General features: G+C 45.9%; 1 protein-coding gene across 1 annotated transcript in view; it reads left to right on the forward strand.

Annotated features, from left to right (window-relative positions):
- Positions 1 to 14,535, forward strand: part of LOC126538414 (monocarboxylate transporter 12-like) — a 46,428-nt gene that overhangs the window by 7,336 nt on the left and 24,557 nt on the right. The window contains exon 3 of the mRNA XM_055074424.1: positions 4,426 to 4,569. Within this exon, the coding sequence (XP_054930399.1) occupies positions 4,426 to 4,569 (144 nt within the window). The remainder of the gene's footprint in view (positions 1 to 4,425; positions 4,570 to 14,535) is intronic.

Here is a 14,535-nt window from a genome sequence, read left to right on the forward strand (position 1 = left end):
TCATAATGCTTTTTTTCAATTGTGCAACAACACGAGCCGTGCACCTCGAGCTACTTATTGACCCATCAGCGAAGTTATTCCTGGTGGCATTCAAAATATTTGTGTGAAAGAGCAGAAATTTTACTAGACTGTGCTGTCCGACACAGCGCTCATACATTGCGCTAGCGCCCTCCCTTGCGCGGCGCCTAGAACCTGGACAGCGCGTACCCGCATGACAAGATAGTAAAGAGGGCGCCTTACCGTAGTCCACTATTCCGACGTCGATTCGGGTCAGCTGTCTCTTTGCGCACAAGGCATAAGCCTACAAGTAGTGACCTAGTACGAAAGCAACGACTGATACGCCCGAATTCTCCTCGCAGTAGGACTCACGTCCGCAGGACGTCTCCTCACTGCAGTTTCATCTCCCGCCCTACTGAACCCAGAACCCGCATGTTTGGATTCATTAGGCCAAGGCGCAATACTGCCTCTACCGCATCACCTCGGAAACGACGCTCTGCTTCCACATCGCCTAAGTCCTTCCTCCTGGTGTTGCAGCGAGCTCTCGGATCGTGTTGACTCTCTGCCCCCACAGGCGCTACACAATTTCACAGCACCTGAAGACCAAGACGCTGAAGAGATTCATGCCGTCATTCAGGCCTTCAGGAGCTCCTTACAGAGGAGGGCTTCGGTGACCGGCACCCCTCTCAACTGCTGCCAATAGCTTTTCGGGGAGCGTGACCTCTCCACCCACTCAGCGTTGCCTCTGGAGCTTTTCCTCCGATGCTTTCCCAGCCGATCCGCCTCGTCCTGGTGGCGGCTGGCGACGTCACCCTCGACCGCCTGCCGCAGCTCACCGATCGGGTTCATTAGGCGACCTCCCCGCTCGTCACTGCTGTCTTACCGCGTACAGTCCCGCCGACCACCCCCCAGGAGACATGTTCGCCTTCTCTCGGTCATTCCACTTTGTAGTGCACACGTCAAGCTTGGAGTCCCAGCCTTCCGCCTCTCGGTTGGTACTACTGGCGTTCCCGGCACCGACCCACGAAGTGCACATCTGCCCGTTCTTGGCCGGGTTACGCCTGCCGGGATCAATGACAGTTGCGTGTGGTCTCGCTTGTCGTTCAAGCCGCCATTTATGGTAACCAACAAGTTCTGCAGCACGCGGTTTCTTATAGACAGGGGCGCGAGAATCAGCGTGGGTACCCCAACTAAGGCTGACCGATGGAGGTCAGCAGAGCAGTCGCTTCGTGATGCCGACACTTCATCTATAGAGATGTATGGACTGCGATCGCTCACCCTCGAGTTCGGCCTTCGCCACACTTTTCGATGGGTATTCGTCATCGTAGACGTGGTTCACCCGATCATCAGCTAGGGCTTATCTCCTACTTCTACTAGGACTTCAACTTCCGCCATTGCATTGTCGCCTCACAGACGGTCTGACTGGTCTTTCCGTCTCCGGAGTATGGTCCGAGCTTGCTCTCGTGGGCATCCTTCCTGTTTGTTCGAAATGATCTTGGCGGATTTTCCAGAGGTAAACAAACCATGCAACTTCACTCAGCCGCCGAAACAGACGGTGATACGCCATATCTTCAACCGCGCTTCACCAGCACTCGCTGGACCAGGCCGCTTGTTTCGGGACCGTCTAGCTATCGCCAAATGGGAGTTCGAACACATGCTGCAGCTCGGCATTATACGCCTGTTGTCCAGCGCATGAGCTTCTCCGTTGCATATGTGGCCCAGGCGTGATCCCGTTGCCTGGCGTCCCTGTAGACACTATCGAGTGCTGAACGCCAAGACTGTCGACGACAGCTATCCACTGCCTCACATCGAAGACTTTACATCGCGCCTCGAAAGCGGCGCCATATTTAGCAAAGTGGACCTGGTTAAGGCGTACCACCAAATTCCCATCGAACCCGCCGACATACCTAAGACCGCCATCACAACGCCCTTTGTTTTGTTTAAGTGCGTACAGATGCCTTTTGGACCCCGCAATTCGGCTCAAACCTTCGAGCCGTTCATCGCTCAGGTGACGCGGGGCCTCCTTACTGCATTCGCGTACCTTGATGATGTCCTCTTCGCCAGGCCTACGCCTGAAATGAGGTGCACTATCTGCATTCTTTGTTCCAACGTCTACAGCAGTACGGCCTGGTTGTCAACGCCTCTTAGTGTGTTTTCGGCATATCGGAGTTCGAGTTTTTGTGCCATCACATATCATCGGAGGGTATACGCCCACTCCCGTCCCACATCAAGACCATCCAGGCTTATCTCGAACCTACAAGACTGCGCCAGTTATGCCGATTCCTGGGGCTTGTGAATCTTTCCAGGCGCTTCACGCCGCACTGTGAAGAGCTACTTCGCCAGCTCACCAACTTCTTCGGTAAAGTGCCTGCCCGGCCTTTGCCATTCTATGGTCATCACAAGCCCAGGCCGCTGTTACTACTTCCAAAAAACCAGTCACGAACGTCCTGCTTCTTATCAACCTGCGTAGCATCGCCTCTACTCAGTTGATAATGGAGGCCTCCAGCGCGGCCGTCGGAGCTGTTTTACAGCAGTACATTGACTCTGAGGGGAGACCTTTGTCATTTTACTTTCGAAAGCTGCTTCCTGCTGAGACCCGCTATAGCGCCTTCGACCGAGAGCTGCTAGCCATCTACACTGCGATTCAGCGCTTTCGATATTTTCAGGAAGGATGTCAGGTTTACGCGCTGACCGATCATAAGCCACTGTCGTATGTTTTCTGCACCAACTCATTTATTTATCCAAGTACGTGTCACGTGAACTCCGCCATTTGGCTTATATTTTGGAATTTACAACCGACATCCGCCAGGGAAATGGGGCCGACAACATCGCCGATGATGCCCTTTCTCGTTCAGGTACGGTTGACTCTCCATCTCCGACCTTCGACTAGGCCGCATTCTCTTCCGCACAGCAGAATGACTGCGAGCTCGCCACTTTTTGGGAGAATCCCCATTCTCTCCTGTTTAATGCCAGACAAGGAAGTGAGGTCCAGTCATTTGTTAGTGCAGATCTTGACAATTGGAAATTTATTGTCGAGTGAACGGCGTGGTGGGGTGGCTTTTGCGAAAGAATGTTTAGAACCGTGAAGGCCATCCTTCGCAAATTTCTTGGAAAGAGCTGGATTAACTACAACAGCTTCTCCACAGTTTTTACGTGTACCGAAGCTGCCGTAAACTCTCGTCCGTTGATTTGCGTCTCTTCGGACGCGGGGGACCTTATGCCCTTGACACGAGCCCGTCTCCTCGTCGGTCGAAAGCTGACAACCTTGTCCCCCCCCCTCACCCCGAGAAACCAGTGAGATGAGATTGCCAGTTAAAGACACAATCACGAAAATGGAGGCGACTCGCTGGGCTTTTGGACTCATTATCTCAAAGGTGAAGACGCCAATGCCTACGGCGGCTTCTCTCACTCTCAGCGCATGTCACAAAGCCAGGCGGGGGAACAGGTATGGTGTGAGAGACAAAGTTCTCCTCGATGACGATTGGTTTCCTCGCCAGGTGCGCAAAATATTTGATGTTGTGGAAACCTTTCCAGAAAGAGACCGCGAAATAAGCGCTTGTGAAATCCTTCTTCTGAATAAAACAGAGTTGCGAGGACCCCTACAAACCTTGTGCCCGCTCGAGCACAACCAATAACTGGTCTGTATGGATGATGGCGACCAGCAATGAGCCGGTGCTCATTGCGGGGAAGGATGTGGAGATGTTAGACGACAGCGCGACACACATTACACCACAAAAGCGCTAGTAAGGATACGCAAGGGGAAATGTTCCTCGCGGTCGCAGCGAGAGCCAAGGGGACGCCTAACAAAACCGTCCAAACAAGGGAATTCAATCGCGCTCCCGTTTGGCTGACCCGACAGTGGCCACTGCACCTGTCCGCGAGGCTTCTGCTGCCTGTCTCACAACTCCTTGCTGAGTTATTTGCACTTTTTTCCCCACTTTCATTTCCCCATCCTAGTTATTCACTGCATAATAAGCCAGTCTCGAAGCAAATCCCAATGAGTGAAGCTATTTTCTTCATGGCTACTGATCGCGGGACCTGCGCCGCCACGCCTATTGGACGCGCAGCGAGCAGTTTGTAGTCGTCCAACAGTGAGCGTAATAATGTGAGCATAATGGCGCATGTATTCATTCACACTGTCAGCGCTATGTTTCTTTGACATTTGTTTGTGGGGGATGCAAATACTCAAAAATCTGAGAAATAGTTTTGTTAACAACGTAAGTCCTGGCACGACTAGCTTTGTGGCATAATACTATGGCAACATACCACGAAAATGTGTCATATGGCATGGCATAGCATATATCGCATACGTATGCTAAACATATGCAGATCCTCTTGGCGATGGAAACGACGAAAATTTCTTCGAGTGTCCATATAATTGTTATCACGTTCGAATAAAAGTTACGCCATCTATATTTTTTCTTGCAGGCCTACTCTCTGGTCCTCTCAGTGAACTCTTCACCACAGTTCCCGTGCTGGTTGGGGGATCTGTTCTGGCAGCAGCTGGCGTCATAGCATCTTCATTTGCCCCGGATATCACATGGCTCAGCGTCACGCTAGGCGCAATGCATGGTACGTTACCGTTCTGCACACTGTGTGTTCTGTTCCTTATTTTATTGTATCAGCGTGTGTCATTGAGAGAGGAGTGTAGTAGAGTGGGCTTCTATACTCATTCAGCGAGGAGACAAAATCATCAGATATTTCTGAAAGCTTCAAATATAGACATAGGTCTGAGTGAAACGTAGAAGACACTGTAATTGACATGAGGAGTCTCTATAAAACGAAGCTTCCGTTATGTATCGTCATATGGTTTCCTCTAGGTTGGCAGTCGGTCAATCAGTCGGTAGGTCGCTGGTTGGATGCTCGCCGAGTAAATTCCACGCTGAACTAAGAAAGAAAAATAAAGGACGTCCTTCGCAGAATTCTAACTTGGACGCCTCGGTGCAGCAGTCTAATGCTGTAGCCACTAGACCGCAATCTTTGTATTTTCATTCCTTTCTCGCATGGTATTTGTTTCAAGCAAACATGACTCTTGTGAGAAAAAAAAAACGGTAAACAAGATAATGTTTACCATTTCCAGGGTGACGAATAGATATAGTCAGAGCACCATACAATACCTATTCATTCTTGAAACGTGCTGCTCAGGCCACAGCCGATCTCCACAAAACCCACCAAAAATCTTGGTGAAGATAAGCACCTTACCAATACAGAAATATCCATATGGACAAAATTTGATTTGCTACCATATAAGTGTCAGATGGACAATGATTTCAATAAATTTAGTTGCAGATGATTATATAGGTTTGGAATCTTGATCCAACAAGGCCGGTTGCAAGGACTATGCAACTTCAATTAGGAAAATCATTTCAAAGTAAACGTCGTTAAATGTAGTCGGCACCAGCTATCGCACTTAAAGGGAAGCTGAAGAGTCTGTCGAATTCAATAAGACGCTCATATACGGATGCGGGAACCTTATAAACCATGTAGGTAAAATTAGGGGTTCTTTTTTTTTTCAATTAGGAGCGACGTAATCGTCGGTTGAAATTGCGCTGTAGCTCCGCCCCCCGTCGAATGCCGCGCGCTGCTGCTGACGCTGACGATGCGAGCGGAGACCGGAAACTGCGGTGTTGTGACGTCAACTCTAGTGTTTCGTTCCTTCGCAGCGTCGGCAACCGTGCCTGACCGCGCTTGTTTCTGCGTGCGTGCCATCGCAATCTGCTTCGATCGACCCTGCATTCCTTTGTTGGTGCGTCTGCGTGTATGTAGAGTGGTAGTCAACGTGAGTGGTAATCAACGTGAGTGGTAGTCAACGTGGCAGTCAACAGATGAAGGTCACTACACATACTGCATGAACCGGGATGCTTTTCACGCGTTTAAACCGTCTTTGTAGATTGCCGACAGCTTTTGACAGCGCACAAACGCCAACGATCGCATCCCCGCTTACGTTCCACGAGGAGGCATGCAGGAACACAACACTACAGTTGTTTGACCGGAAACGAGCTCACTAGATCGGCGAAAGATCGGCGAGATCACTAGATCGCTTAGCAAAAAACATACTCACCAAAGAGAATTTCCAACACGAGGAGATCCCAAGACTTTGCTTTCGTTCGCGTCGAAAGCACTGCTTGCACCAGCATCGTCTGCTTCTTCGAGAGGCTGGCTCTTCAAAATCGGCTCGTACATGTAGGGAGTAACGCCGAACTCCTCAGAAAAACGCAGTCTCTCTAAATTTTCCATTACCGTCTCAGAAAAACAGCACCAAACTACCGGGCACCGCGCTTCATGTGTAGCGGCAGCGGTCGGTTACTAGTGTTTACGTCACGAGGCGCCCGACTAATCACAGGCGGAAACGAGACGCGCGAGCTCTGCGTGTCCGCTGCTGCACTTTTCATCAAAATAAAATATATTTGCGCTTTCTTTCGCTCAATTTCGATACAATATTCGAATTCGGAGGGTTGAAAACCATTATGTACAGATGTTCACTCATTTTTTTCTGGAAAACCTTTCAGCTTCCCTTTGATTCGGACTTAGGCTAAGGTCTATTTAAAGATTCCGTTGAAGCACGCACCAAAATAAAAAGGCTTTTCTGCAGCTCATAAAACAACGTTCAATCCTTTCGGGTACATCAACCAGAGGAAAATAATTGCTGTGACGAAACTATCTCCTTAACGTTGCCAAGTCCTGACAGGCAAGGTATTAAAACGTAATTGTAAGTAGAACGCTTTTTCTAGATGAAGACAGTGGAATTTTCCGCACACGACCTAGTAGTATCTGTCCTTGCAGGCTGAAGTATCTTGCGTGCGGAAGTGGCGGCGGGAACAACGTAAATAACAAATGTCTCTTAAGGTTCTTTCGCGATACACTGCACAAGTTTTCCTTTTTAAACTTCACCGTTAAATCCCCAACGGAGATCTACCCTTGACTCATAAATCCAAAACGACTCGGCTGCAAAGAAAAATTTTATGAACTACTATTTTAGGTAAAACGTGCACCCAGGTTGACCTAGAAGAAATCTCGAAATATTGAGTGGAGATCGTCCCTAAATGAAAGAACACTCGAGATACCCACTGCCATACATATCGGTGCACTAAGTCCAAGCAACCGGCACTAACCGGCCTGAAAACATAACCCCAACTCATACCTTCGTAACTTGACTCAGAGAATCCGCTATAGAGAATCACTTATATTACATGGAAACGTTTTGTTGCCAAGAACATGTTGCATGCATTTGCCTTTACAAAAATTCAAAGGATGTGCTATGCAAAAAACGTTGCATAACTTTCCAAGTTTCGAACCCTCTCCTTGCCATATTGTGGAAAAGTGTCTAATTAATGGAATACCAAGGCTCCTTGGTGGCACTACAGAGTACTCCATTCCACTGAACAGAGTAGGCGTAGGCCAACATGACTCCTCTCCTCAAAGGCCAAGCGTAGCCTTCTCGGCAACGCCATTAGGCGGCGCAGTGTGCCCAAAAAGTAGCGCGAGTGAGTAGAAACGCTTGTGAGACGCGATCAAATGCTTTATTGAAGTCATCTGGAAGTAATTTGAGTTGCTTATACGGATTTGAGCGAAAATTAAACATGGTACGCGCAATATATGTATGTTAGTTTTTATTGAGCGGCCCTTCGTTCTCTACATGTGATGAGGTCCAATCAGGATTGATATTACAGATTGGACCCAATGTGACAAAATGCGGCAAACCTGTTATATTCAGCATTGCTTAACGTTATAGGTTTTTAGACTTCAGCGCAACGAAACTGTCGTCTACCGATACCTTTTGGAATCAAAATCGTGAGGTCGCAGAAGCGCGTAGCCTGGGCGCCATGGTAGATACACAGTATCTTATTATTCTATGTGGTCAGGTGTAGCGAGCCAAAAACTCACTTGCACCAGCACCCGGCCTCCTGGATCTCAAACTCCGACACTTCCCTTTCTTAATTGCTTTGAAGTACTTGCGTTGTCACTTTTCTCAAAAGACACCGACGTATCGAAGGGCACGGCTTTTCCCAACCATTGTCTATAGGCTTGTAAGCGGACCATCGAAGTGAAAAGATGTATGAATTTGGCTGCGTGGTTACGCAGCAGCGCTAGTCGTACCAGTAACAGCAACTGCGGCGACACTCTTGTCGTTCGCTGGCTTCACATCTGGAGACGACTCGCCATTACGCAGCGGCAGCTGCTCACTCGTTCTCCCCGCTCTTCTCAGATGACTGCAGACACGTTGTCGTCGCATCAGTGAGTAAAAAGGTGTTCACTGTGCTTGGCTACACCGTATTAACTACTAAAAATCACTTCACGCATCAAGGACTTCTGTGGAGTCTGTGACACGCTCCTGCAAGACATGATTCTTAGATCTAATGTGGTGTCGTAGTTTGTCCGCGTACCTCTTTACACCGTCCACCGTCGAATGTTCTAAGCGACCGCGATTTTCACAACGACGCGTTCGGCAATGTCGTCCTACAGAAATTGGTCTTCACCCCTACATGTGGTTCCAAAGCAGGGGCGCTATAACGTAAAGCTATTCCAAACTTTTATATTCCAATTCTGCAATCAGCCCTCCGCGATTGGTCAAAACATTTTTTTGGACCACTTCAACTTCGCCTCTCGGTCACGCGACGTCATGAAAACGGCGATAGCTCCCAATCTGATATGACGTGTACACACTGATTATGCGTGCTTGTACCGAACAAAAGAAAAATAGTTATTTCTCTATTCGGTGCCTTGTCGCCTTTAGCCTTCGACTATTGGTCAAAAGTTTTCGGGCTGCACGTACTTCATCTGCCTGTCACGCGACGTCACAAAGCCGCGAAAATTCACCGCGTCAAAGTCACGTGTACGCGTTAAAGATGCATTAATATGCCGAACAGAACAGAAATTTCCTCTAAATAGCTAAAGGCTTCCCCGTTCCGAAAGGAATAAAAGATGGCTGCCACCGATCGCTCAGGCACTGGCTACTCGCACCTTCCGGAGAGCATGGGCTTATTTCATTTCATTTCATTTCATTTATTGATACTGTGAATATCATCAGGGATTGCAACAGGAAGGGCTGTATGTGACACACGGGAACATGGTATAAGGTCTTACATACTAAATCTTATACAATAAAGAGTTTGGGCATATAACAATTTTATTACGTGATTATACAAGAGAATAACTAGAACGAAGAGGATATGACAACAATAATTACAGTTGCAGAAACCAGTTACAGGGTCAGTATTGAGGTAATAACATTCACGCAACAATTCATTCACGCAACATTCACGCAACATTCACGCAACAATTCCGAGACTGTTAAACATTACTTTAGTTATCTGCAGATTAATTTTAGACCCACCCTTCGGCTTTGCCTCTCCAGGTCAGTGAGCATGCATTGCAGTTGGTCCCCTGAGTTACTAAGCAAGGCAATATCATCAGCGAATTAAGATTACAATTAAGGTTAGAACAATGCCAACAAGAAAAGAAATATATTGCATCATGGCCGTAATTATATTCAAGCACAAACACCGTTAAAATAACAAGGCAACAAGGAACTACGTAAATAATGCGAAGAATTATTGCTGCAATACGTATAGTTAATCCGCAATCAGAGTACCAAACGTATCTAAGGTTGAGCTGTCAGTGATACCTGTGTTAAGATTATTCCATTCGCGTGTCGCCCTTGAAAAAAATGAGTATTTGAAAATATCAGTGCGGAATAAAATTCGCTTAATGTGTGCGTGAGTTTATGACGAGTTAATCTATTCGAGGACATTGATATGTATTTCTTAATAGGCAGTTTAAGTTGATTGTGTATTAACTTATACATGATCTTTAGTCTAGCAACCTTCGCTCTTTTATCCATGGGTAGAACTTCTGCCCGTTTTAGCAATGCTGCTGGTGAGTCTGTGATGGAATTTTTAATATATATGTATCTGAGCGCTTCTCGCTGTACACCTTCAAGTTTTTAAATCAGCTTGTTAGTAAACGGGTACGAAACGGTGTTGGCGTACTCTAGAACCGGTCTTATAAGTGTTTTATATGCGAGCAACTTTGTTTCAGATGGTGCAAGTTTAAGGCGTCTGTTAATGAAGAATAACTGTCTCATTGCGGTTGATCTGATATCGTTAACGTGAGAATCCCACCTGAAGTCAGATGTTAGTGTCACACCAAGGTACTTATGCTCATGAACAGATGCAAGAGGAATGTTGTTAAGGGTGCACAGGAAGGCTGATGTATGTTTTTTTCTGGCTATAGATAATAGAAAGGATTTTTTAGATGAATATCCATCTGCTAGTCCTTGCAGCACTGGGAAACTGCTGCTATAGCGTTATATAAAGTACTATGGTCATCAAGACAGTTAATTTTCTTGAAAAGAACGCAGTCATCTGCAAAAAGTTTGATGTTCTGTGAAGCATATGTTGCTAAGTCATTAATAAAGATTAAGAGCAACACTGGGGCTAAGACACTTCCTTGGGGTACTCTTGATGTAACGTTAGTTGTCGCGGACTTCTCGTTGTTAATTTCAACAAATTGTGTGCGATTACCAAGATAGCTTTTAATCCTATCAAGGATAGGGCCGCTTCGCAAAGTTAGTTCTAGTTTTGCAAGAAGTTTAGTGTGTGACACGCGGTTAAATGCCTTCGAAAAGTCTAAAAATATGAGGTCTATTTGTTTCTGGTTATCAATGCTCTTGGATATGTCATGTGTTAATTCAATTAATTGCGTAATAGTAGAAAGGCCTTTACGAAAGCCGTGCTGACAAGGGGTTAAGATATCATTTACTTCTAGGTAAGCATTTACGTGTTTTAAAATATGTAATAATAACTTGCATACTGTGCTGGTTAATGGTATGGGTCTTTAGTTTGAAGGATCACATTTATTTCCTGATTTGTGTATTGGTGCTATTTTGGCAGTTTTCCATTTCGTAGGAAGGGTGCAGGTGGATAATGATTTGTTAACAAGGAGGATTAGGAATTTTGGCATCCACATCGCTTATCGATAAAGGAATATGTTAGGGATGTTATGTGGTCCTGGCCCTTATTATGTGTCGAGATTTAGTAAAAGATTTAGTACTCCTGTTTCTGTTATAATTAGTGGTTCCAGCTTCACACCAGTGCTGGAGGCTGTTCCTGGTAGTTCTCCGTTATCAAATGTAAAATAGTGCAGAAATAATTACTCAATGAAGTCGCAGCGTTTTTGTTATCCGTAGGACATGTCGGTCTTTCATCTCGTTTTTTTAGGGTTTAAATAACGCCAGAAATTTTCGAGAGCATTCTTTATAAAGTTAGGAAGTGTTTTTGTAAAATAGTGTGATTTGGCCTTCTTAATTTTTGTTTTCAAATTTTCCACGGCGTAAGTTAATTGTTGAGCAGTTCTTTGTGAGGAATAGGACTTTTTGTTTCTTCTGATTCGGTGAACGTTCCTTTTTGCATGAATAATGGTCCGAGTTATCCAGGGGTTATGTTTATGAGTTTTCTTAGTCTTTAAGGGGACGTAGTTACTGACGCAATATGATACAACGGACTTAAATTTGTGCCATAAAATTTCTGTGTTTGTGTTTCCATCATGTGTGAGTTCCTTGAATGACGATAGTTGAAATGACAGTGTATCGATGATGCTTTTATCATCAGCTCTGCTGTAGTCTTTATACTCTTTTGTTGGTTGTGAAGAGGGTAGCGAATCTTGATACGGCAGCTCACACAATACTAGTTTGTGATCTGAGAAGCCGATTGACACTTCGAATTCAGCGATATGGGTGGGGAAATGATTGCTTAAAAATACTAGGTCTAAAATGTTAGAACTGAATCCTTGGAGACGGGTGGGTTCAGTTATTATCTGGGTTAGGTTAAAAGAGAGCATAATGTCACAAAGAATATCTGCGCAAGGTGAACGGTGATGCAATGTGTGGCAGTTGATATTAGGCAGATTAAAGTCGCCTAGTAATATGAGCTTGGTGCGCTTCACATGCAGCTGCATATACACGTGCAATGATTGCAGTACATTCAGATCAGCAAAGGACTACGGTAAATGCATCCAACAATGAGGTGGTATTGGCAAAGCAAAGTTTGCAAAATACAGCTTCAACCTCATCAACGTCAGGTAACTTCATCATCATCATCATCATCAGCCTGGTTACGCCCACTGCAGGGCAAAGGCCTCTCCCATACTTCTCCAACTGCCCCGGTCATGTGCTAATTGTGGCCATGTTGACCCTCCAAACTTCCTAATCTCATCTGCCCACCTAACTTTCTGTCGCCCCCTGCTACGCTTCCCTTCCCTCGGAATCCAGTCCGTAACCCTTAATGACCATCGGTTATCTTCCCTCCTCATTACATGTCCTGCCCATGCCCATTTCTTTTTCTTGATTTCAACTAAGATGTCATTAACGCGCGTTTGTTCCCTCACCCAAACTGCTCTTTTCTTATCCCTTAATGTTACACCTATCATTCTTCTTTCCATAGCCCGTTGCGTCGTCCTCAATTTAAGTAGAACCCTTTTCGTAAGCCTCCAGGTTTCTGCCCCGTACGTGAGTACTGGTAAGACACAGCTGTTATAAGCTTTTCTCTTGAGGGATAATGGCAACCTGCTGTTCATGATCTCAGAATGCCTGCCAAACGCACCCCAACCCATTCTTATTCTTCTGATTATTTCACTCTCATGATCCGGATCAGCAGTCACTACCTGTCCTAAGTAGATGTATTCCCTTACCACTTCCAGTGCCTCGCTACCTATCGTAAACTGCTGTTCCCTTCCGAGACTGTTAAACATTACTTTAGTTTTCTGCAGATTAATTTTTAGTCCCACCCTTCTGCTCTGCCTCTCCAGGTCAGTGAGCATGCATTGCAGTTGGTCCCCTGAGTTACTAAGCAAGGCAATATCATCAGCGAAGCGCAAGTTACTAAGGTATTCTCCATTTACTCTTATCCCCAATTCTTCCCAATCCAGGTCTCTGAATACCTCCTGTAAACATGCTGTGAATAGCATTGGAGAGATCGTATCTCCCTGCCTGACGCCTTTCTTTATGGGGATTTTGTTGCTTTCTTTATGGAGGACTACAGTGGCTGTGGAGCCGCTATAGATATCTTTCAGTATTTTTACGTACGGCTCGTCTACACCCTGATTCCGCAATGCCTCCATGACTGCTGAGGTTTCGACTGAATCAAACGCTTTCTCATAATCAATGAAAGCTATATATAAAGGTCGGTTATATTCCGCACATTTTTCTATCACCTGATTGATAGTGTGAATATGGTCTATTGTTGAGTAGCCTTTACGGAATCCTGCCTGGTCCTTTGGTTGACGGAAGTCTAAGGTGTTCCTGATTCTATTTGCAATTACCTTAGTAAATACTTTGTAGGCAACGGACAGTAAACTGATCGGTCTATAATTTTTCAAGTCCTTGGCGTCCCCTTTCTTATGGATTAGGATTATGTTAGCGTTTTTCCAAGATTCCGGTACGCTCGAAGTCATGAGGCATTGCGTATACAGGGTGGCCAGTTTCTCTAGAACAATCTGCCCACCGTCCTTCAACAAATCTGCTGTTACCTGATCCTCCCCAGCTGCCTTCCCCCTTTGCATAGCTCCCAAGGCTTTCCTTACTTCTTCCGGCGTTACTTGTGGGATTTCGAATTCCTCTAGACTATTCTCTCTTCCATTATCATCGTGGGTTCCACTCGTACTGTATAAATCTCTATAGAACTCCTCAGCCACGTGAACTATCTCATCCATATTAGTAATGATATTGCCGGCTTTGTCTCTTAACGCATACATCTGATTCTTGCCAATTCCTAGTTTCTTCTTCTCTGCTTTTAGGCTTCCTCCGTTCCTGAGAGCTTGTTCAATTCTATCCATATTATACTTCCTTATGTCAGCTGTCTTACGCTTGTTGATTAACTTCGAAAGTTCTGCCAGTTCTATTCTGGCTGTAGGGTTAGAGGCTTTCATACATTGGCGTTTCTTGATCAGATCTTTCGTCTCATGCGACAGCTTACTGGTATCCTGTCTAACAGAGTTACCGCCGACTTCTATTGCACACTCCTTAATGATGCCCACAAGATTGTCGTTCATTGCTTCAACACTAATGTCCTCTTCCTGAGTTAAAGCCGAATACCTGTTCTGTAGCTTGATCTGGAATTCCTCTATTTTCCCTCTTACTGCTAACTCATTGATCGGCTTCTTATGTACCAGTTTCTTCCGTTCCCTCCTCAAGTCTAGGCTAATTCGAGTTCTTAGCATCCTGTGGTCACTGCAGCGCACCTTACCGAGCACGTCCACATCTTGTATGATGCCAGGGTTAGCGCAGAGTATGAAGTCTATTTCATTTCTAGTCTCGCCGTTCGGGCTCCTCCACGTCCACTTTCGGCTATCCCGCTTGCGGAAGAAGGTATTCATTATCCGCATATTATTCTGTTCCGCAAACTCTACTAATAACTCTCCCCTGCTATTCCTAGTGCCTATGCCGTATTCCCCCACTGCCTTTTCTCCAGCCTGCTTCTTGCCTACTTTGGCATTGAAATCACCCATCAGTACAGTGTATTTTGTTTTCACTCTACCCATCGC

Source organism: Dermacentor andersoni, chromosome 3, assembly GCF_023375885.2.
Source record: "Dermacentor andersoni chromosome 3, qqDerAnde1_hic_scaffold, whole genome shotgun sequence".
In the NCBI taxonomy this organism is placed as follows: domain Eukaryota; kingdom Metazoa; phylum Arthropoda; class Arachnida; order Ixodida; family Ixodidae; genus Dermacentor; species Dermacentor andersoni.